General features: G+C 43.0%; 1 protein-coding gene across 4 annotated transcripts in view; it reads left to right on the top strand.

Moving 5' to 3' along the window:
• Nucleotides 1-5,947: 5,947 nt before the first annotated feature.
• Nucleotides 5,948-23,263, top strand: part of NRP1 (neuropilin 1) — a 114,183-nt gene continuing 96,867 nt past the window's right edge. For all 4 annotated transcript variants that reach the window (XM_054818693.1, XM_054818692.1, XM_054818691.1 and 1 more), the window contains exons 1-3: nt 5,948-6,088; nt 6,287-6,772; nt 10,044-10,218. In XM_054818693.1, the coding sequence (XP_054674668.1) occupies nt 6,706-6,772; nt 10,044-10,218 (242 nt within the window). In that variant the 5' untranslated portion in view covers nt 5,948-6,088; nt 6,287-6,705. The remainder of the gene's footprint in view (nt 6,089-6,286; nt 6,773-10,043; nt 10,219-23,263) is intronic.

Below are 23,263 nucleotides of genomic sequence, written 5' to 3'. Positions count from 1 at the left end.
CTCCAGATCTCAGTCCATATTCTTAGGGTGCAAGACCACCACCAACAGACATATAAATTAATTATGTTTAACCTATTTGAACAGTACTCCTACCATTATATGTTATCACCTGCATAAAGATCTATGTTTTAAGGATTGCTTCCATCTCCTCCAATGAAGCTAACCGACTGGAGGTAATCCATTGCCTAAGAGTTAATCCCTTTGAATACGATTCCCTGATTTTCTAGTTAATCCACTATAGTCTACAAATGGGTTCTCCATTTCATGTATAACATCAAAGTATGCCAATGTAAATGTTCTCTAGTTAATAAATAACCCAAACAAGCATTTAGCTGAAAAGCCATTTAACATCAGCTGTAATAAGTGACAAAGAAAATTATGATAGAGAACATCTCTTGAAGAAGATGAGAGACGACTGAGAAAGGGAATCTGATCTGTAATGAATGCAGTACGACTGCTTGTTTACAGTGATTGCTGCATTGTAGCTAAAGGGGGTGCATGACAACCATGCAGTGTCGCTGCGACAGCTTCCATTTCCCTAATAACATCGCACCCTTCCTAGTATTATTCTATCAGATGTAACACGTATAAAGTAGTGCATATAATTTTCAATAATATGATATAATCAATATGGACCTTTACGGATGAATAGATTACATGAGCAGGACACTAATTTCCCAGCCAAAAATAGACCAAGACAAGAAATGCAAAGATACATCTAACACTATTTTCACCTACTTCTTAATGATTATAGATCTGCAGCCTGGCAAAGCCTTACTTTGAAAGGAACTGCTATTTTGGCTTTTTGCGGTAGTTATCTTAGTGTAAACACAGGCATTGATATACCCATTGTGCAACCAAATGGAAACAACTGAAGTTGATAAAAACAAGTTTATAATTTAAGGGTCCATTATTGTCATACAGGGTCTGCTTTTCTCCTTTGAAGTCAGTGGGATTTTTGTCATTGCCATCAATGGAAATATAAGCAGATTTTTAGTTCATATGGGTGGATTTGCTATGTATTACTTCCTTCACCACAGAAACAGCTACTCCAAAACCCCTTGAGTTAATAAGGCATTATTATTAAGGACACTACCAAAAGTCATATGCTGTATATGTCCCCCGCTTCCTATTTCAGATGAAAAGCAGATTACACTGAGAATATATGAACATTACTGAAGAAAAGGAGTGGGGCAATCTGGAAGAACAGGGTGACCATGCTCAGATTGTGGCAGCTGTAGCAAGAAGAGGAATTAGGCCTAGGATAGACTTGACGAGCTTGTTGTCAAATTGGAAATGGGAGTAGAATGATATGTGTGATGATTTGCCTTTGACACAGATGAAAACATTTGACTTTTGATAATCAGATAATCAGCTAATAAAGCCTTGGGCTGTGCTAATTTGTTGGAGTGGAATGTGTTTAGACAGGATGATGAACATGTTTTGATAAGGCATTTGTGAGATGGCACAGTTGTAATTCCAAGGAGTTTGGTAAGATATTTGTAAAGTCACTCTAACCCTAACAATGTAGTCAGTGTGAAGATGTTGTAAAGGCAAATGAATCTGATCTCTAACCAATGGCGTATAGGATCTGAGTGTATTTTGTAATACATGGCTATATGTAAATTTAAATAATGTATACATCAGATGGCATGGTTTATAAAAATACATGTATTTGCAGTGGTTCTTTGGAGAAGGGTAAGATGTGCAGTGAAAGAAGGATCATTCAGATGCATGTGGCTGTGCGTGGAGAAAAGGTGTAACATGAGAGGACAGGGTAAAAAAGCATTGGGTGTGAGAGACTGAGTAGGAGGATAAAAGATGTAGGAGATAAAAGGGTTGAGAGAGGAGAGATATAGACAAGTGAAAATGTATGTCTGATCTTAAAGATAAGGGTAAATAGCTTTGGTTCAGTACAGTAAGCAACACGAAGCCAAGCAGTGATTCATATGACGAAAGCAACAGGAGAGGAGATGACACAGAAGCCTAATTTTGGAGATATTGTTGGGGAAGATAAGTGAAAGAAAAGGAAAACATTAGAGACAAGGTTATAAATGAGCACCAGGCTATATATGAAGATATTAGTAGGTACTAGTCATAAAGCAAATCTATTTCTATTCTCCACTAAATATTGGTAGGAAGTCTCAATTTTCAGGCATTTAATATTATAGATGGGTTTAATTTGTTGTGTTTCTTTTTCAAAATAATACCAAATAAAGGTGTCTTCAGCCATGGATTAATCATTTGCCAAACTTAGTTTTTAATTAAATGCATTACTGTGCTATATGAGTTCATAAAGGAGTAAACATCAAAGTTGCTCTGTTCTGGTATTGTTAAAATGGGAAAAGTGTTTTTTCCTTTGGAATTTTAAGTTTTATATTACATGATTTAGCCCAAGGCGAATATTTTTTATGGCTGAATTATAAAGTTCTTGAGAAACAGGTTTATAACAGAAGTGCAGACAATCTTCAAAAAAGCATTATAAGCACCAAGTCAAATTACGAAGCAAAGATGGGCCTGAACCCAAACCCCAAAGCTAGCCACTCCATTAACTTTTACGTACACTGGATTCAGATTCAGTCTTTGTAACACTAACTCATTCTTGCCATAAAATCCCATTACTGATGTGAAAATGGAAAGCTGAACAAATCTGTAAGCAGTTGCAGGATCAGGACCTAAAATACCATGACTAAAATGTGAGAAGTGGATTATAAAAAGAGACTTTTGAATGTTTCATTCGATGCCAGTTTAAATTCAAGATGATTAAAGATTAAACATTTTCAGATAAATATATGTAAACCAAGGATAGAATGTCTTCACTCATCATTTCAGGGCAATTCATACATGGAAGAAACCTGCACCTATATCTGTGAACCAGAGACAAAAAGATGGGTAGAAAAACTAGACTAATGCCATTCACATTATGATAGGGAAGGATGTTAATGTACCAGACTCTGCTATATTTCCTAGACCTTGAGAATTCAACAGAATTAAAGAAAAAAAAATAAAAATCCCAGTGTGAAACCCAAAATGCCCATGGAGTGCTGAAGAAAGGCGGAAATCCTCCTCCATGGGCCATGTTAGCCATAACAGAGGCCATTCCTGCTCTGCTGCCTTTGCAGCCTGGTGCACATCTCTCTGTGCCAGAGGAGGAAGCACTATTTGAGACATGAGCACGCTGAAATAAACCTTGGCATATGGATTAGTGGTTACAAGGTAGGCTGAGGTGATAAAAGCAACCTCCATCTTTAGTCTTACAATTTATCACATGGTACCATCTTCACTAATGTACATGTTCTGTCTGCATTTAAGTGTTTAGTTTTTCTTTCAGAGAACGGAATTTCTTTAAAATACACTAGCTACTATCACGCTGTGCCTGCGTCTGCAGAAAGTGACTTGTTAATCCGATAGGAAAACAAATGGAAAAAAACCCCGCGGTTGGTTGGTTGGTTGGTTGGTTGGTTTGTCTGGAGCATCTTTACAGGGTACAGCTGGGAATGAGTATTTCCTCTCTGCAGATTCGTAGAAATTACCTGACGGACAACGCTAATCCCAAAGCAAAAGAGCCATCATTGTCATGCGCTGAGTGTAATTTTTGATATACATGCTCTCTGGGTATCTGCTTACTACTTTTCACTTACAGAATTAATCTTGGCTTCTGAGACTGAGTTTTTAAAGCAAACATGTATGAATACACTTCTGCAACCCCCCCAGTAAGCTATCATCAGTATTTTCTGTTTTCAAAAATAGATGTGCTTTATTTTAAAACCTCTATTGTCTCTCAGTCAGTCACAGACTACGATGTGCTTCAGGACAGAACCAATTTATCTCAAGGACTGTCCAGCAGCATGAGAGTTTTAATAATCAGAAAGCACTGTTAACTCTCCCCTTCCCCCTTGTTCTGGGAACTTCTCTAAAAAAAAAAAATAAAGGGGGCTTAATGTGCTACCCATAAAATATACATCCCAATCAATCAAGGAAATGCATAAGTATTGTGTATGATGATCCAGGGACTGCCTAAAGACAGGGAAATGAGACTGAACCCAATAACTCAGTCTGACTAGTTCCAGCCTGCCTGGTTTCCAGCCTTGCCTACAGACACGGGCATAGGCAGGAGCAGGGGCAAGGGCAGGGACAGAGGCAGAAGTTAAGGAAGAATGGAGTGTACAGAGAGTGTAAGAGGATCAAGCTGCACTTTGGTGCATGATGTTACAGAACTGCAATCACGGAAGAGAAAGGGAATGTCTGGCAAAAACTCAGAAAGTAGTGATGAGAGAGTGTGCAGTACGAAAGCAGCAGACAGATTTCCTACGGACTTAATCTCCAGACTTCGGCTGACCTTAAAGTCGGGGCTTCAAAAGGGCAGCGAGGGAGAGTGAGAGTGGAAGGCTCACTCCAGGCTGCAGACAAAGGGATGGAGGAGGCTGAATCTGTGTATGATTTCTGAACACAGATGTAACACATTTGTAGTTAACCTGTGTGGCTGCAGTCTTACAACTATGTTTGAAAACTATTTCAAACATAGTTACATCTTTGGAGTGGACAGGGATTTACTGCTGCGGCTGCACTTGGAGGATGACCCTGCCCCCAGCAAAGCCCAACTCTTTTCCCTCTGCATCCTTCAGAAAGACTCCTAGCAGGAGTAGGTCCTCTAACAGGCCTTTTTCCTGATGAAGCGTTAACAGAGTTTGTCTCGGCTGAGCACCAGTAACAAATTGTTTTCAAACTGCTCTGGGAGATGAGAGTGGCTGACATCCACCGTTGGCCGCAGGTCATTTTCCTAGCACAGACCCATCTTTGGGGACCATTTAACACTGTGTTTCAACTTTCAGCCCTAGAGCTCTTCCTCTAACCCCTACCCCAATGACTGGATTGCCCCCACACAGAGGGAGCTCAAAGCGCTCCACATAAAGGACACAGTGGGGTTCAGCCAGGTAATCACTCCCCGGGTGCAGGGACAGCCTGTAAGGCAGGGCAATGGGGCAAGGAAGGGACAGGTCCCATAGCTGGTGGGCACCAGACCGTGCAACCAAAGCAGCAGGATTCAGAGCCCACCATGTCCCTGCTTTATGCCTGTCCTGTGGTTTCAGGGGTGGGAGGATTGCTCAGAATGAGATATGCAGTCCCCCGTGAGGATTTCATGCCGCACACCCTCCATGGGGAGCAGAGCAGGCCCCAGGGGGACGCCAGCAGCTCCTCAGCCCCTCAAGAGCCTTCATGAGAGAAGGACAGACTGGGGGGGCAAAGCAGCAAGAGAAGCTGAGAGAAGCAGGAATGACAGCCAGGGTGGGTGAGAGGGCCAGGATGCAGATGTAGACATGAAAAGATGTAGAAATGCAGAGGGGACAAGGGTAGTGGGTCTGGGTGAGCCTGCCACCTGGGGGTCCCCTCACGGGGGGTCCCCACAGATCAGCCCACACGAGCGTAGCCAGCAGCCCCTAACATCACAGGGGACAGTGGTGTCCCACTGAGGGACCGCAGGGACTCCGAGGGACAAGCGTGGGTCCGGGTGCTTGGCTGCACACCCGCACGAAACAAAAAGAGAGCGTTTGGGGGGCTGAGCCGGGAGGGGGGCAGGGATGCTTGTGTCTGCGTGTCTGCCTGTGGGGCCGCGGCGACGGGGGGCGGCAGGGCCGGGCAGGGGGCGGCAGGGCCAGGCAGGGCTGCGCGGGGCAGGGCAGGAGCCCGCGGGGGCGGCGGGGTGCAGGTGGGTGCCTCCGCCTGGATCGGCTCTACCTGCCGTGGCGGGGAAGGCCGCCTCTCGTCCCCCCTTTCTCCCTCCGCGTCCCCCCGAGCCAGCTCCCGCCTCGGCTGGGTGTCAGGGCTGGGGCTTGCCGTGTTTGTTTGTTGGTTCTTCCGCGCTGCCGATGTCTTGGGGGGCTGAGGAGAAGGAGGAGGAGGAGGAGGGCGGGGAGGGGGAGGGGACTGGGGCTTGGGAGACGGCGGCTCCTCGGCCTCTCTTATTGCCGCTGAGTTGCGCTCCTCTTCCTCAGGCTGCGAGCAGGAGCCGCCCGGGCGCTTCCCCCTTCCCCGGCCGGCCGGGAGTCCCCGCGGCGGCAGCGCGCTCGCTCGCCTCCCGCCGGGGCAGGTGAGTGCGGGGCGCCGGGCACCGCCGCTCCGGCCGGGCAGTGCTGGGCACCGCCGGGCATCGCCGCCCCGGGGCTGCCGGCCCCGCGGGAGCCGCGGCCGCGGGAGAGCGGGGCAGGCGGGAGGGGACGCAGTTTGCCAAACTCCGACGCCCGGCTGGTCCCCGCTCACGGCCGCTTTCCCTTCCTTCTCTCCGCAGAGCACCCCCGCCCCGTCTCCCGGAGCCCGCCCCGGCAGAGCGCTCCCGAGGTGCCAGCAGCCGCCAGGATTTTTGTCTGTCTTGTTTGTGTGTTTGTTGTTTTGTTGTTTTTTCCCCCCTCGTTTTCATTTGGCTTTCTAGTCTCCCTGGGAATGGCAGGGGCAGCGGCGCCCGGAGAAGGAACAAGTGTGGGGAAAGGGAAAGGGAGCCGGAGCTAAATGACAGGATGCGGGCGACTTAAGGCACAGAAAGAAGCCAGCCTCCCTCTGTGCCCGGGACTGCCCTTGCGGACTGTGCTTTCTGCTCCTGACGCCGGCTGGAGGATTTAAGACCTAGGAAGAGTTGTGCGTGGAGGGCTTTTTTTTTTTCTTTTTTCCTTTTTTTTTTTTTTCCTCCTTTCCCTGCTCTCGGAAGGGAAAATGGATTGGGGACTTCTCCTGCACTGTGCAGCCCTCACCTTCACCCTCGCCAGGGCTCTGCGAAGCGGTAAGTGTCACGGGGCACGTAGGGTCTCAGCCTGGGCAGGCGGCTGCGGGGCTGGGCTGCGGGGCGGCTAGAGCCGGGGGCGGGCGATGGGGCCGGCACCGACCTGAGCCCGGCTGGGGGGAACTTTCGGCCGGAGGAAGGAGGCGGCGCGGTCCTTGCCCGCCCTGGCATGGCCTTCCGACTTTATTTTCCGCTCTTTTGGGTTGTTGTATAAAGCAGGCTGCTCGTTCTCACTAGATCAGGACAGCTAATTATCTTAATAATGTTTCCTCCCATAGGCAATTAAATGAGTCTCGTTTTCGATATCTGAAAGATAATGAACACTTTAAAGGAAGGCTTTCTCTCCCCCCCGTTTCTTTTTCCAAAGCGTAATTTCAGATTATCGTGCCTTTTACTAGCTGTGTGTGTACCTGCGGGTAGTCCTCAAATGGAGAGCTCTCTAGACTACCCCTTTCCCAAGTCTGCAGTTTACGTGTAACTTGCACAGTGCCAAGAGAGAAGCTGAGCTTCTCTGTGAAAGCTCAAGACTCCCTTCCAAGAGAGAAATCCCGTAACAAATGACTGATGTAGCTAGCGTACTATCAGGCAGCCCTTGAAAACACAACTAATTAAAAGCAGCGTGCTCCTCCTTCCCCGAACAATGCCAGGGCACCGTGAATATTTCACTGCATGATGCATTTTTAAAGACGGTCTAATTGTGGAACTGCTTGACGTTTAGCTCTCGCACATGAAACAGCTCGTGCGAGTTTTCCTTTACCGACAAATCCTGAACAATTATTATTAACTAATTATCAAATATTTAGTTTTGCTTGACTGGGTTTTCAATCAAAGTAATTAAAAGAAGAGAGCATCCTCCACTTATGCTGGTATATTGTTTTAATAAGGGACCGCAAGTGGAGTGTCGTGGAAGAGAGAGTATTAAAATCGCATGTTTTATGATGGAAGTTAATCTCTTTCTCCAATACGTTTTGAGGACACTGCTTAATTTAAACAGAACAAGCTGCCTCCTCCAGTGCTGTGGCACAGGAGCAAAGGCGCTAGAGGCGTGCACCAAGCCCAGTTTGGGGATGCTCCAAGAGGTGCACTTTGCTCACCCCCCCAGACTAGGTGAGAGGAGCAGGCAGCCACTTCCCTGGCTCCCACATAAACCAGGACTGCCCCTAGTCCTGCACCCTCTGAGGGGTGGGAGGGAGGTACCCAGTGCTCTTGTGGATCATTTCTCCCCATTAAAAGAAGGGGAGTAGGGCGGGTTGCTGGGAAGAAGCCTCCACCATGAGCAGTTAATGTGGTGGCCCTGCTGGAGTCACCGAGGCTATTAACCTCCTCCATAACCTACCAGACCTACTAATGCCACCATCACCTACATGCGGTACTAGTGTCCACTAAATTAATTCATTAACCTTATTTAGAACTAATGGTCCAAAGTCATTAGAAACTACTCTTCTTAATCAAGTGTGAGAGAGATTGCACAGAGCCAGGGAGTCTAGCAGACCGCATTATCTTATTACACTGTCACTTTCCCAGAAGTCGCAGATTAAGGAGCGCTGGTGGTAGTGGGTCCACCTCAGCGTCCTCTGAAGTGACTCTGTCAAGTGACTAGAAGCAGCACTGCTTTATTTCAGGCATTTAACAGATGCCAGACTCTGCCATGTTGTTTGCAGGGCTGGAGTGGGCTTAATGACACAGGATCACTTTCCGAGTGTGCTTACACAGGGAGGAAAAGGCAAGATTCCCTGAGAGCCCCAGACAGTGGATTAGCAAGATCACCAGTGACAGCTTTTGAGCTTTGAGCTGCAACGCCTTTTGTTCTGGTCAGAGGAAAACAGCCTGTTTTGCAAAGGCAAAGAGGAAATAAATAATAAGATAGCCTTTCCCAGGAACATGCTTAGCAATATCTGGGTTTTGACCATACAACTGAGTACGTATTATCCCCTTCCCTCCTAATATATGGCAAATAATTTCTATAAAGAGTGTAGCTTTATGCATTTTTGATGTGCACTTCCTCATTCATTTCCATTTGACCTGTTTTTTCCTACAATAAAATCCTGTAGATTTATAAATTCATGCTGAGAGCAAGGAATGCCATTTTGCATTCACAGGGAATGTATTAGATACAGCACTGCAGCCTGTACATACCATTATTGGGATGTAGTGATATATAGTCTCACTTTTTAGTGTGGACATTCTTCCTGTCTGTAGTTTACCGTCATATTTTATTGCTCAAAATTAAACAATCAATGTGTGGAGAAAGTTTTTCCTCCCTGAAGGTCTATAGAAAGAAATCCATAACAGTAAAAAAGTGATAACACAAACCTGCACTGGACAGTAAAGTGAGTGACCATGTTGGATGGATTTCTTGTCCCTTTTTATTTTTCCTGTAAGCCTTAAAATGCAACCCTGACAATGCTGGCCAAAGGGGCAAGATGCAGCATACCACATATTACAGTCACACTTGGTGATTCTGGAAACTTTTGCAACTATTTTGCTATTAGAAATAAACCTTTGTTGTTGCTGGGGGGGAGGAAGGGACGGAGGGAAGAGGAAAGGATGTTGTTCTGCTCCATTACTTTGATGCAGTCTCCAAGCATGAACAAACTTCCTTGAAGGAATAAATAGTGGATGATTTCTGCTTCACTAAAACCACTTTGTTCTCTGCTAGCCTGGTTTGAAGAGCACAGATAGTTTCAACCTGCCTAGATTTATGGACTGATAAAACAAAGGGAGGGTCTGCTGCAAATGAGCTTGGATCCACCAAGACAATCCCAGTGGTCAGCGACACAGAGCAGGCTTATCCCATAGCTGGGCAGGGGGTCAAATGGTATCCTTTTAGCTCTCCTCCCAGCTTTTCTTAAAACTTCATACTTAAGAAGATTATACTTTTTGGAGACAACTGTGTCTCAGATACCCTTCTGAGCCAACATAAACGCTGTTGTGAGGATGCAATGTTTTAACACTGTAAGGGGCACTGTTTGCTCTGAGTGGAGGGCTTTTTAAAAGGATACTGTTTATCTTCTGCTACCTGCTGCCTGTCTAGCCACTGAACTTAAGGATGGGCATGGAGCAGCAGGCCTTTTCCCTTTGGTAAAATGTTGCAGAGATGCCTTTGTGTTAAAGGCATAAAGCTGCAGCAAAAGTTTGCTTGAAGAAGGCTGCGCTCCCACCCCACCCCAGCATTCCCACAGCTGTCGGCTGGTTCACTGCTGCGGGCTGAACCCGGGTGCTTGCCGCGGGGGGAGACTGAAAAAAGCCAATTGGTTTGCTTCCCCTGCAGATAAGTGCGGCGACACGATCAAAATTTTGAACCCCGGGTACCTCACCTCTCCCGGCTACCCCCAGTCCTACCACCCCAGCCAAAAATGCGAGTGGCTGATCCAGGCCCCGGAGCCCTACCAGAGAATCCTCATCAACTTCAACCCCCACTTCGACCTGGAGGACCGCGACTGCAAGTAAGTGTGCGCGCCGCGCTCCGGAGCACCACGGCGCCACCTGCCGGCCCTCTGCCGCCGCCGCCCTGCGCCCCCGGATCCCCCCGCCGCGCTGAGCTCCGCGGGGCTCCGCGCCCTGCCCAGGGGCTGCGGGCGGTGTTTGCTGTGGCAAGATGCGGGAGGCGCTCAGCAGAGCATCCTTTGGGGTGGGGTGGGAGGAAGTCTAAAAAGATCTTTCCAAGTTTTTGAGCTTTATAATGTTTGAATTCTGCCGGCCTGACGGGAGAGGCAAGTGGATGATCTTGATGATGTGCGTTATGGGGGTGCGGTTAGGCTGAGGCACCGTTGCATGTTTGTTGGCCTGCTTGCTTTTCTGAGTAAGTCTCTAGAGTTTTAAAAAATAGTTGCCTTTCATTTTGTATCCTCACAGCTACAAACAGCCTATGGGAGGAACAAGCAATTTATAAATTGCCGAATCCTCTTAACTCAGAGTTAGTCTGGCATTTACTCTCAGTCATTAAGGGGCAGTGGACTGCAGGACTGATAGTCATACATCCCTCTTTCTCCCTTTGCTGCTGATTTATAGCCAGTAGCTCTTCTTTCCCCTCCTCCTGCTCCGCAGTAGTGCCCTGGGAGGAGGAAGGGGATAGCTGAGGCTCCCTTTGCTCCCCTGTGCTTGCCTCCCCTTTGACCATCTATTTCCAGGAGTAAGAAGGGGAGTCAGAGGCTCTCTGAAGCTGTTCCGCACCTTCCCCAAATCTGTAAATCACATAGCTTGCACAAGGCAACACATGGTCAGATCGTTCCCCTCTTCAACATGCCCTCTAAATTCAGCCTACTTGTTTCATGAAGAAAATATTTTAGTGATTCATTATTTAAAAATTTCTTCAGTATCATGGTTTTTTCATCCCCGTCTGACAACTGCAAAAGAGAGTTATTTTTCATTAATGCTACCAGTCAAGGTTGTTCTCTGCATGTCAGAAAGAGATTGAACTCAATAGCCGTTGGTGTTTGGCATTTCATGGGAGTATTTGAGATTTTACAGGATTTGGTCCTGTAAAATGAAGCTCAGCATCATCAGGAATGGTTGTAACAGACCATGAGGCTGGAGTATTGGACTTAGAGAAAGAGAGCAAGTGTATTTGAGCACTTAATTTTTACCATGCACATCTTTGTTCCTACTATTTAATAAATTGATTAGTTAGATCACAGTTATTGATTTCTTTTAAAATGAAGTTCTTTAATGATGCAGTGTGGTGCTTAGTTGCTTTTTTGTTGGGTTTTTTTTTTTATAATCTCTTATACATCAGCATTTCAGTACCATAGTTGAGTGATAATGCAGGAAAACCCTATGCTCATAAAACTAAACTGTCTTTTCATTAAAATGAGTTTTTACTGTGGTGTTGGAGCTGCAGCTCATATTCACACCATATGTTCACACGCTGACTTCCCATTCTTTAATTTTTAATTTGTTGTACTCAGGCAATGATTCACTTCCCTGTGTCTTCTTGACACAGGTTTTGCTTTTGTTCTGTGGGACAGTGGTAATGCTTTAAAATGTTTGTCTGCCTCTCTTTGTCTCTTAGATAGAGATTAGGAAATTAAATCAAGCATATTTCAGTGTCAAACCCTTTTTGTTCCTTGCTAGAATACATGTTTTTCCAACGCTGTAAAACCAACATGGTCTTTGACAGCCCTAAAGTGGTGTACAGCATACAATTATTTGAAGAACAAGTAATCTTTGTGGCGTAGTGTTGTACTAAACAGTGCTAGACTGAGCTGAACTGGGTCCAGAGAAGGGATTGACTCCCTCCCTTCGTTGCTCCCTTCTCAATATTCATTGTCCACTCTCCCTCCTGCACTATTTCTTTCTCTGAAAGGGGGCCCAGTGCAGTAATGAGATGGTAGTGGGTGGAAGGAAGGCTCTAAACAGGGTTGTTTGCATTGTCTTTGCAGTGTGCGATGATGACTTTACTGTCATTTGGTCTATGTCCATATGCTAATCTTCTAGGCTATGCTAAATTACTCATCTGCTACTTCCCTTATATTTAAAACTGCTCTTTTTAACTGGAGAGGGATTGTATTTGTGCCAAAAATAACCTTAGGACCAGAATAATAGAAAATTATTTCAGCAACAGGAATTTGTCAACAATCTCTGTGGTTTGAAATTTCAGTGTCTACTTACAAAATTCAGATTCCTTGTACCAAATATTGGGCACAACAGGAGATTAATGCAATAAAACATATCACAAGATTTTTTTAGTTTTGCAACTAAGTACATTTTGATTTCCTAATATATTTAGTTTATTAGCAACTCGGTCCGCAATCTAGAAATGTGCAATTTAGGTTACAGTCTACTTTATTGAAAGGTTTAGCACTGGAAATTAATAAGCACTTAAATATGAAATGCAGATAGAAAATGGGAGATAGGGGAATTCATGTCTGGGAACAAAAAATGCCCCATACAATTAGAGTAGACTAGAGGAGAAGATTAGCTTGCTGGCCTAGCTCCCAAAATCCTCTTTATAATGCTGTTCATTGCATCTTAGACCTTAGTTAGCATTGAAAACAACTTTAATAACAAGAACCCTCTGAGTCCAGGGAGGGAAACAATGTGACTTTGGAAAGGTTACCTTCTTGTTCTGTAGTGCCAACAAGAAAATTAAGAGACCTTATCTAACTTTTTTTAAATATTACTCTATATAGAGGGCTAGATGTATTGAAATGTAAAACTGGTGAAAGGTTGATTCTCTGAGGAGAATCAAAAGCAGCAAATTTAAGCATTAGCTGTACTGAAGCTGTTCCCAGTTAGTCTCTTTGTATGTTAGGGTTTGGAATTAATTTTCAAAATATGCCCTTGATTTACCTACTTATTATGCTATGCTTTAATGAAGAAGTATTTCTCAAATGACTCCTAATAAAATTCATATATGTATGATTTTCTGATGATCAGAACCATTTGAGTTGTTTTAAATTTCAAGCAAACATGGTGAAAATTCCTGTTTCTCTGGAGGCATTCCAAAGGACTCAACTTTCACAGTTTTGAAGAATAAAGATACGCAAATAATTAAAAATATGTTCACACAAGCTAGGTTCATCTAATAAAAATCTTCTAGCCAGAACTACTGAACCAGCATAATGGAAATACTGGGGCTCGACAGGAAGTATAGAATCATGTCAACCACAGATTGTTATCAAGGACATAATGAAAAAATACACAGTCTCTTTTCAACTTTTAACTTTAATGAGTGTTATGCCTCCTCTTCAGGAAGCCAAAAACCAGAAATGATGGTTGTACTTTAAGCGAAAACTAGTTTCTGTTTGCCGTTTTGCCTTTTCTCAAGCAAGCCCAAATAATAGCCATGCATTTTTGGAGTCAGGAACACAGTTAAAGTGAATAGAAGAGACAAAACATATGGCTACATATTAGTTAAAATGCTCCAGTGTTTGTTGCATGTGGTAAATGCTTTTCAGCACTTTGTGCAAGCTGTACAAGTCTCGTGTTGCTGAAGTATCCTACTGTGTAAATGTAGCCATCTTGAATCTAGTAAAACTTTATACCTAGATAATAAACAAGAATGTCACTGATACAGTACCTTGAATTTATAGAACTTTTCCGGTTTCCCAGCAATGCACACTATCAGCATGATAATTTATAATGGTTTGTGACAAATGTTGCTGAGCAAAGAGGTGTGTGGTTACATTCAGATCAGATGTCATTATCTAGGGAGCAATAAAAATTTCACAGACACTAGGTTAAAAACATTAAGAAAATGAATGCGAAGCTTCAGAAGAAAAGGGCTTAAGAAAGGTGGAGGGTTGGGTAGAGAAAGCCCAATAGTGGTTTCCTTACTGACAAATTATTGACTTTGTTGCCAGACTTGACTGTATTGTTTCACAAGGTTTTCATAGATATATCACACAGCAAAATTTCTTTATTGGCCATCATTTAGATATAGAGAATAAATATCATCCTTGCTTGACAATTATAGAGTGTATGCACAATGCTGTCAAATCACTTGGGATGGAAAAAAAATGCCCATTTTGGAAACATTCAAGTTGTAGAAGGAGAGATGTCATAGATAATTGTTCTTTATATTGCATTTACCAGGGATTAGTTACACTGATGAGATTAGAGCTGTATAAAAATTGCAGTCAGTTATAGAATACAGAGCAAAAAAATACCTATGTTTGTTTATATAGAAGAAAACAGCTCCTCCAGATCCTTGAGTATGGAAGAAAGCATACAGAGTGAAACTATAGCCCCACGGAACTCCTATAGACCTTAATGACGTTAGAAATTCATCCATCCATTTTATTTCTAAATAATGTCAATGGATTTATGCTATAAATCTGTAGGTATAACAAACTGAGACTGGTAAAATAAACAGGAGCAAGGCAAGCCACGGCTCAGCCTTTCTTTAGTTTCTGCAAACTTTAAGCTTTCGTTTGCTTTTGTCTAAATCCTGGCTCCTCTTCTTCCATGCAGCAAGATCTGCTTTGTGCAGACTTTGTGCCTCATGTTTCTCTCATGCAGAGGCAGTTTGAGCCCTTTGGGTTGAGCCGATGGGAGTAAGAGGAGCCCCGGAGGGTGCTGAGCTGCCATGGCAGTGCAGCGGTGCTCATGTCCTCGCTACCCGTCTGGAGGAGAACCAACTGTAAAGGTCATCGCTGGGCTGCCCGTCAAGCCTTGCCTGACAGAAGGGTCCTGTCAACGGCTGCACATGATAGCTGCTTTCAGGCTGCTCCCACAAGCTGCACGTCGGATGTAATGGAGGGTCTGAGCCCAGTGCAGCCCCGTTATTGTTGAAGGCAAGGGGAACTTTGCCCTCCACCTCCATGGAGCTGTCTCCTGTTACTCTTTAAGGCTGTAGGAAGGGTGCAGCGCAGGCCCTGTAGGACTGGTTTATGACTGTATCAGTTGTTTTGATGGCAAATGTCAGTCAGAGCTTCCTAATTCCCTCTCCCTCCGCCACTGTTGAGTGCAGCAGGCAGTGAGGTGACTGCGGCTGACAGCGGGAGGTAAGCAGCACAGCTAGCAAAGGAGTGGATTAATTCAGGCCTGTGAGAGGCAGGGGCCATATTTGCCCGTGGTTGAGCAGAGAAGTCTGAAGGAGCCAAGGACTTCTGTTCTTTCAAACAGAAGTACGGTTTTACTGGCCTGGCCCTGCTCCTCCGGGCATCGGCACCAGGCTTTTGGGAAGGCTGTACCTGAGCTGAAGGGGCAGCATCTCCACCCCCTTGTATCCCTCAAAAATCTGTCCCTCAAAAGCTGTTTGGGGTTACTGAGAGATTATTTGGGAGTACTGAAGGGATGAAGGGGACTATCCTTCATTCTGTCCCCAAAACAAGAAACATGTATTTTTGGCATATCTTAGGATGAGCCGTTGCAGTGGATTTGAGGAACACGTGATATCTGATGTTTCTGTGTGCACTGTGAGGGCATTTCTGCACATAAAGCACAGGACAGGCTTTCCCAGGGAGCACGCTGCTGGCTCCAGGCAGCCCTGCTGCTGGCTGCCGCTGTTCCATGCCTCTGGAAGGCTACAGTAAACCCTGCCAAGGGAAGGACTCAGCCCAGAGCCCGCACAGCACCAGGGAAGCAAAAACCACTTGTTGCAGTAGACATGGAGCACGTTACCACACAGACGCTCAAAAAAATAATACTTTTTCTTAACTTAAAGGTTCTGGATCATGAAAGTATATACAAGTATGTGGTCTTTGGTACAGGATTCAGCATGTATTTGCACACAAGTATTAGACACATGTATCTAAAGATAATGCTGTTATTTTATTGTGCATTAGAGACTAAATAAGAGTTGAAAAAAGTTGGAAATTATATTGTTTTTCTGATTACGCAGTGTAATAAACCAACTCTTTTGTTGTTTATCCAAGCAGTTCACTCTTGTGAAAGTCTCTATTGTCAAACTGTTTAACAATTCTTTCTTTTAGAGTAGCGGTTTGGGTTTTAGTTTTCTCAGGAAAAGGTATTAGGGAAACCATGACCAAACTGCCTGGTCATAGCTGAAGAGTCTGTGCTGGCCTGCGCTTGGGCTGAGGTGTTGGATGCAGAGCCTGGTTTTATACTCCATGTGTATGGGTGCATTCCTGGCCCAGTAGAGTCTTGGCTTGGGTCTCTGTACAGTAGCACATTGAAATTATAACAATCATATACAGGTGTTTCTATTAATCCAGACAGTTAAGTGAACTGTGGGGGGAGTTCTGTCTTGATGTGCTACAACCAGATAACCTTCAGACAGGAAAAAAATTGAGGGTCAAATATGGGTTCCCCTGAGCCTAATCCTTCATCCTTTCTGTGGACAGAGATAGACAAATTCAGAACAGAAGGCTGAGTCTTTTCTAAATTGAAACCCAGAGTCGTTAGCATTAGCCCCATGAAGTGCTCAGTATGTTTTAACTCAACCCCACCCTGCTCTTCTCTCCACCTCCCTCTCCTGTGCTAACGTAATTAAAACAAAAACCTATGTGTTGCTGAAAATTAGTTTCTTAATTATAGCTTATTGCAAGCTATAACATTGGATCATAATTTGATAATTATGATATAGAGATTTTTATACAGCTGATGTAAAACCAAATTCAATTATTTTCTTTTGTAGTATTTCCAAAGAATGAAATTATGTCTGAAAACAGGGTATACATGCACTCACATGTATACGTCTAGACTTATATATCACACAGAACTACTTGCACATAGGCATGTGTTACATGCACATCCTTAAGACTGTGCATTTGTACACACATTTATGCATATAGTATAGATTTCTTAGTTTATGTAGAAGTTCCTAAAGTAAATCTACTAATTAAAGCGCTAATACCCATCTTAAGGCTAATAATTAGGTATAAAGAGAAAAAGAGACAGGATTAGTGTTCAGATCATGTTCCAAATGCCTCTTAATTGGGTGTTTGTAATCAATCCTGATTGCAAGAGGCAGTGGTTTGGCAGAATAAAGAATGAAAAAGGCTTAGCCCTACTATTTTCCTGTTAGTTGACTTGGCCGTAGTATTTAGGTCAGGATCCAGTGTCAAACAAGGTAATTTTGTCAGCCTTAGTGATCCTCATAAAACATATAAAAATCTTTTCTAATGATATTTTTCAAGTAAAAACCCTCTCAAGCTAGAGAGTTATTTTTATCCAGAATCTTGAGAAGTGTTTTCAAGTGAACCACAGAAAAGACTTTGTTCTCCTGGCCTACATTCACCACTGACTTCTGAAATCAGGTCTGAGTTCACTGTGGGTCTTTCATTGCATTGACCTTGGCACTTTTCTCACCAGGCCACAGTTTTCCATCACAAAACCACACAGCTTGGTATAATGCTTATTTCTTTATCCCAAGTAACCAAACAATTTTTTAAACAGGGTGACAGATTTCCCTCTTGCACTGTGGGAAGCGAGCACCTGGCCATTTCCAAATAGAGTTTTAATGAACTTCCTGAAGGAGATTTGAGAGAAGTTTAATAAGTCACCTGCCAACTTTTTGGGAGCATAGGTCATTTGCTTTTCTGTAGAAATTCACAAAAATGTGAGAATAACCCCCTTCCCAAGTCCTGAACTTCCATGGAGGAAATTGATTTTCATGGGCAATATCAAAGGTTTTTAAAAATGTAACCTCAAAAAATCGAATTTCTGATTGTTTCTCACACATAAGGTACTGTGAAATTCTGTGATCCACAAAGCTGGTTGTGAACTGTGTGAGCTTTATAATAATTCATTTAAACAGAAAAGGATTGTGCATATTTAGATTCATCTTGCATGTTAATAGCATTACAAGTATTTTACGTAATGCTATAAAATGAAGAATTTAGATGGCTCAAAAGGACCATTGAGAAAATATCTCCATATGTGGAAGAGACACCCATTTGACGTGGTGATTTCTTCCAGAAGAAACTATATTTATGTATATAACTATATTTCCCAGAAGCACAATAACCAGCTGTTGTACGGGAGAAACTGGGCGGTTGTCTGCTGCCTTCCACACTGATGTGGAACTGCAGTGGCTGCATGCCCCATGCCTCCCCTAAATACAGATGGGCGAGCCTCACACTGAATGAGAGCCTGGCTTAATCCCTTCCTCACACTCCCAGCACCTTGGACTCTACTGCATATTTGCACCGTGGGCTGCTGCGTTGCCCCCATGTGAAGACACAGCCCGTCAGTGCTGGGCGGGGGTGGGAGGGGGGTTGGAGCACCCTACTGCAGGGGGGCCACATGCTGCCCTCGCAGCTCAGCCCTGTGCTGGGGCTGTGCCCCTCTGCTTTTCGTGTTGGAAAAGAAGATACTGATAGTCCTTTTTCTTTTTTTCTTTTTGTTTGGTTTTTGTTTTGGTTTGTTTCTGCTTTACAACACTCCTTCTTAAATCGAAAGTTGGTAACCTAGAGGAAAATAGAGAGGTCTGTTTGCACCCGTGTGATTATTCTGCCTCAAGCTTTGAGAAATGCTCCCTCACAGCCAAAGTTTTACTCATCTTATTCACATAAACAGTCCCGCTGAAGTCAATGAAAACAACAGACTCACTTGTGCAGGGCTAATAGCTGGGACTTACATTTATGGCACTACACAAATTAATAATTACTTTTCATAACAATGGCTTTCAGATGCTTGTAGAGGAATTTACAATACAGTAGAAAATTCAGCTTAATTATTTTTTGTCTCCTCAATTCATAAATCACTATAAATAAGTTATCGTTTCTTCTCCAGAATCTTAGCTCATAGTAGTGAAGGTTTGGGACAAGTTGCTAAGTGCACAGGTAAAAATCAAAGTTCACCTTGCAGGATCTTGTGCCAATCTGTCATTAAGCCAGACAACTTCTACCAACTTTCCTCTGATGTATTCATCTGTAACAAGGGAAGCAGATCAGCAATTTAGAAAAGCTTTAGCTTGATCACCATGCAGAAACGTAGGCTGCACTGCCTATTTCCATAGTGATCACTCCACTTTGCCAGATGCAAAATGGGAGGCTTGCATCCTTCATGCTAAAAACCCTTCTTAGAGGAAATCCTAGGCTGTCGCTTTATTTGAGTAGCTTTAGTTAAGTCTGGAAAAATATGCAAAGGTAGCTTTTAAATAAAAGCTCTTTTTTTCTGTGTCACAGCCATCTCCATAATCTGTTTTGGAGGCAGAGGCATAAGATGTATTAACGTGGCAGGCATATGTTCTGATTGCTGAGTGTTTTTTGATATTCCCACAAAACCCCTGAGACTTTGTGTCACGATTCTATAAACTTTATCTATTTGTATATTCATATCTGGGCTTAAATCCAAAACTTCTTTACATGCATTTACAGCAGACAATTTAGGTTCATCTCCTTGTATTTCAGATGGCAAGCAGTTAAAGCAGGTATGCATTTTAACCACTCTATATACTCTAAGGTTCTAATGCATTTCAAAAGTTTTCTGTTGTGTTTCAATAGCACATACACTATATAATGCAGGTATATAAAATAGATACAGGACCACATTGAGCTGCGAAGCAAGTGAAGACAGCTCCGCTGATGCCAATAGTGTTGCACCTGCTAATAGCTCAAACACAAAATACCATAAGCATATCGTATTATGTTCCTCACTGGTTTCCATTTTCATTTATCCTCCACAGCTATACTAGATGATGGCCTTCAAACAGCATAATAGTCCCCTTTATCTCATTTCTCTGACATCATTTTCAAGTTCCTTATTACTCTTGAACAGTGTAACTAATAGTGCCCAAATTGCTTCTCATTCTTCCCACCATAGCATGTCATTATTCGAGAAACCAGTGCTCTTCAGCCTTTCCCACACAAATAGCTCTCCCCAAAACTAAACTTAAAACTTACTACCAAGAGCCAGTCTCACATTTCCCAGGCAATTAGGGTCCTTCTGCTGTTTCTTACACTTTTACTTCGTACATTTTTACACTTTTTCATTAACCGTACCTGTGTACTCCTTGAGACTTGAATCTTTGTCTTCTAAAGCCTAGTCTTCATACACTGATTTTTGTACTGATTTAGTGATCTCAATAAGGTTTTGTTTGTGTATGGTTTAAACAATTCAGCATGCACTGGTGAATACATGTATTCTAATATAAAGATGTCTTATGTCAGTACTTTTGCAGAAATAAACCTTGCTAGTGTCAGCAGTTTGTAGCAGGGACTGTCCTGCTTTATCTATAACAGTTTCTAAACTGGTATAGCTAAAGAGTCCGTAAAAACAATGTATAGACCTATTTCTGTGTTACATAATTAGTCAGAAATGCTAGTAGAGGTTTTTGGGTATTGTATTAGCTGAATTTGTTAGCAACAATTAGATTGCCTTACTATATTGCAATATAGACACATATATATATATATACACACATATACATGTGTGTGTGTGCATATTGGGGGACTTACTAACACACCCATTTTCTCCCAGCTTTTACTCTTCGAACAAAAGCTTAGGCGAAGTGTCTAAGCTAAGCAGTTCCTCTGCCTGCTGTAACTTAGGCTTTCCAGGAAGGTTTTTTTTTGAACTTGCCTCCCTAGGCAGCTAGATAAATTACTGTCGTGTGACCTTCAGGCACCTCGCTTACTCCATGGAAATTGTCCGTATGCACACTCTCACCCCGTGATATTCCATCTGACATGCAAGGTAGTTTATCCCTTTTCTTAGTTATTCCTCCCCCCCATGCCTGACATTGCAAAGTACAAACATGCTCATAGGTGTAACCACATCTCAGCTGATTCTCTGAAATCAAACTCAGAGTGCTCTGAAAATAAACATCTGATCACCGGGTAACTTTTTCATGTCCCCATGTGCTCAGCATAGAAAGGAAAATACATCCATCCTTGCCATGTCCCAGCTTCAGCTCTTTCTCATCTGAAAGCTGCCAGATAATTTTGATTTAAATATGTAAAGAAAGGAAGCTGTTTTTCATGGGCCATATTCTTAATTTGTCCAAAGGTCGTTCTAGTGAAGTTAGTGGAGCACCAGTGATTTCTATCAGCTGAGTGAGGAGCTGACTCTACATTTCTGCAGTTCCCTAGAAATTCTCAGAAGAAAGGCCAGTAATGTAGCTGAAACGACATTAACTCAGAGTGAAGTCAGTTAAAGTTTTGCCATTCAGCAAGATCAGACTTCAATACTCATGAAGAATGGGTAGGAGTTTCTTAAAAGGAGGTGAAATAAAGACCGAAGTCCTCTGTCATGTGTACAAAACTTTCTTTCCACTAAAAGAGCTTTAAAGAAGTAGACAGGATTAGGTGTAGGCGCTGTGGCTGTTTACAGTGCTAACACTCTCATACTGCTTGATCTTGGGCCAGACAGTCGGTCATTATCTTTGTGCCTCAGTTTCCTTAGAGAGGATAATATTTCTCTGGTTTGCAAATATCTGAGGATGCACTAATTAGTGTTTGTGAAGTACTTAGAGACTGCTGGGTGGAAATGTAGTGCAGTATAATAGTTATTTGCCATTGTTTTGTATTTGTTCATCTTCTCGCTGTTAATTTTTTTTTTTTGACAATATACTGCTGTGCAAAAATGCATGTGGCAATCTTTTGACTTTCAGAGAGAAGTGTTATCCAAACAAAAATAAAGAATAAGACTCATGCTCACAAGAGACACATTATCCCTGATGAGAAGAATCTGTAACAGACACGGCACTAACTCAAAACTGAGCACCAAACGGCATCCAAATGCAAGCAATTTCAAATGTGTGCATATTGCCAGTACAAAACCCGGCCATTCTGCAAATGCAGCGTCCCCCAAGGAGTAGTGAACCTAGCAGCAGCAACGCTAATGGCTGTCTTCTCATGTGCAGCGAGGGAAAGCAGCACTTTAGAGCCGCCTTGGGCAGCTGTTAAGTTATTCATTCTTAACTTACTTCTATAAAGCTGTTATTGGGTGGAAGCAGATGACACAAAGATTTTGGCCCTGCTCTGTCTGCTATGGGGGGAGCGTTCCCCATCCTTGCACATAGGGGAAATTCTGGCTTCCTTCAAGTCAATGGCAAAATTTCTTCCCAATCTTGCTTGGAATGAAAAAAAAAAAATTATTTTAGGCTCCAGAAAAAACATTTCCGAAGAGCACTTTTCTGGTACCAGCGTGTATCGTAGAATTTGTCTCAGTTTGGACATTACTTTCCTTCCAGTGGATACAGTGTGTGTAGGGGAGCAGAGAGGCCCATGAGTTTTCAAATGCATTTCTACTGCTAGAACAATGCGGAAATAATAAAAAAACCCCCAATTTTCTGTTCTTAGAGTACATGTAATGCATGAAATACTGTGTTAGGTCACCTACCTTGTTTCTTAATCTCTTTTCAGAACATTTCAGGTTATTTTGTGGTTTGCTTGTTCCACCTGATGCCTCATCCTTCCCTATCTTCTCTCTATAGGTGATGTGAAAGCTCACAGTCTCCTGAGCAAAACACAGTAGTTTTCTTTCTCAATATTGTCCACTCCAAGTTTTAGACATTTTTAGTGAGGCCTCAAAAATTTGTGAAACTTTTTAAAAATCCTTGTATCTCAAAAAGTACTGTTGATTTCTTTTTCATTTTCAATCTAGCATATTTTTGGGAATTTCCTCTGTGATAATAATAGCCAGAGAATTCCTCCATCTTAAATGAGAAATTTGGCAGTATGATGATATCAGCAGCTGATGCTTTAAAACTTGTGACCAAATTTCATGATACTCATGATAAAAAACTTGAGTTGACAATGTTGGATTCTTGCTAAAGTCCCAACTTGATGCTGTTTCAGTTCTCAGTCACAACCCTAAAACTCCCACTCAAACGACAGACTTATAGAAGATAAATAGAATCAAGAGGAAATAGAAGTATTTATGTTGATTTGACTGCTTGGCTATGTTTCTTCACCCCTCACTGCATGATCAAAACTTTCAGAAAGCAAAATTCATCCCAGAAAAAAAAAAAAAAACAACAACCCACAACAAAACACAACCTCTGAGTTTATCACCCTTTTCTCTGAGTGCACATAAAATAGCATTAGGAGTCCTATTGTTATGGAGGCTAAATGTTTGCTTGGCTTCAAAGCCAGCTTACACCAATGAGAAGAAAATTGATTGATTAAACACAAGGAG

This window comes from Grus americana, chromosome 2, assembly GCF_028858705.1.
Source record: "Grus americana isolate bGruAme1 chromosome 2, bGruAme1.mat, whole genome shotgun sequence".
NCBI classification, from domain to species: domain Eukaryota; kingdom Metazoa; phylum Chordata; class Aves; order Gruiformes; family Gruidae; genus Grus; species Grus americana.
Note: the sequence above shows the minus strand (reverse complement) of the source record. Positions and strands in the feature narration are given on the sequence as shown.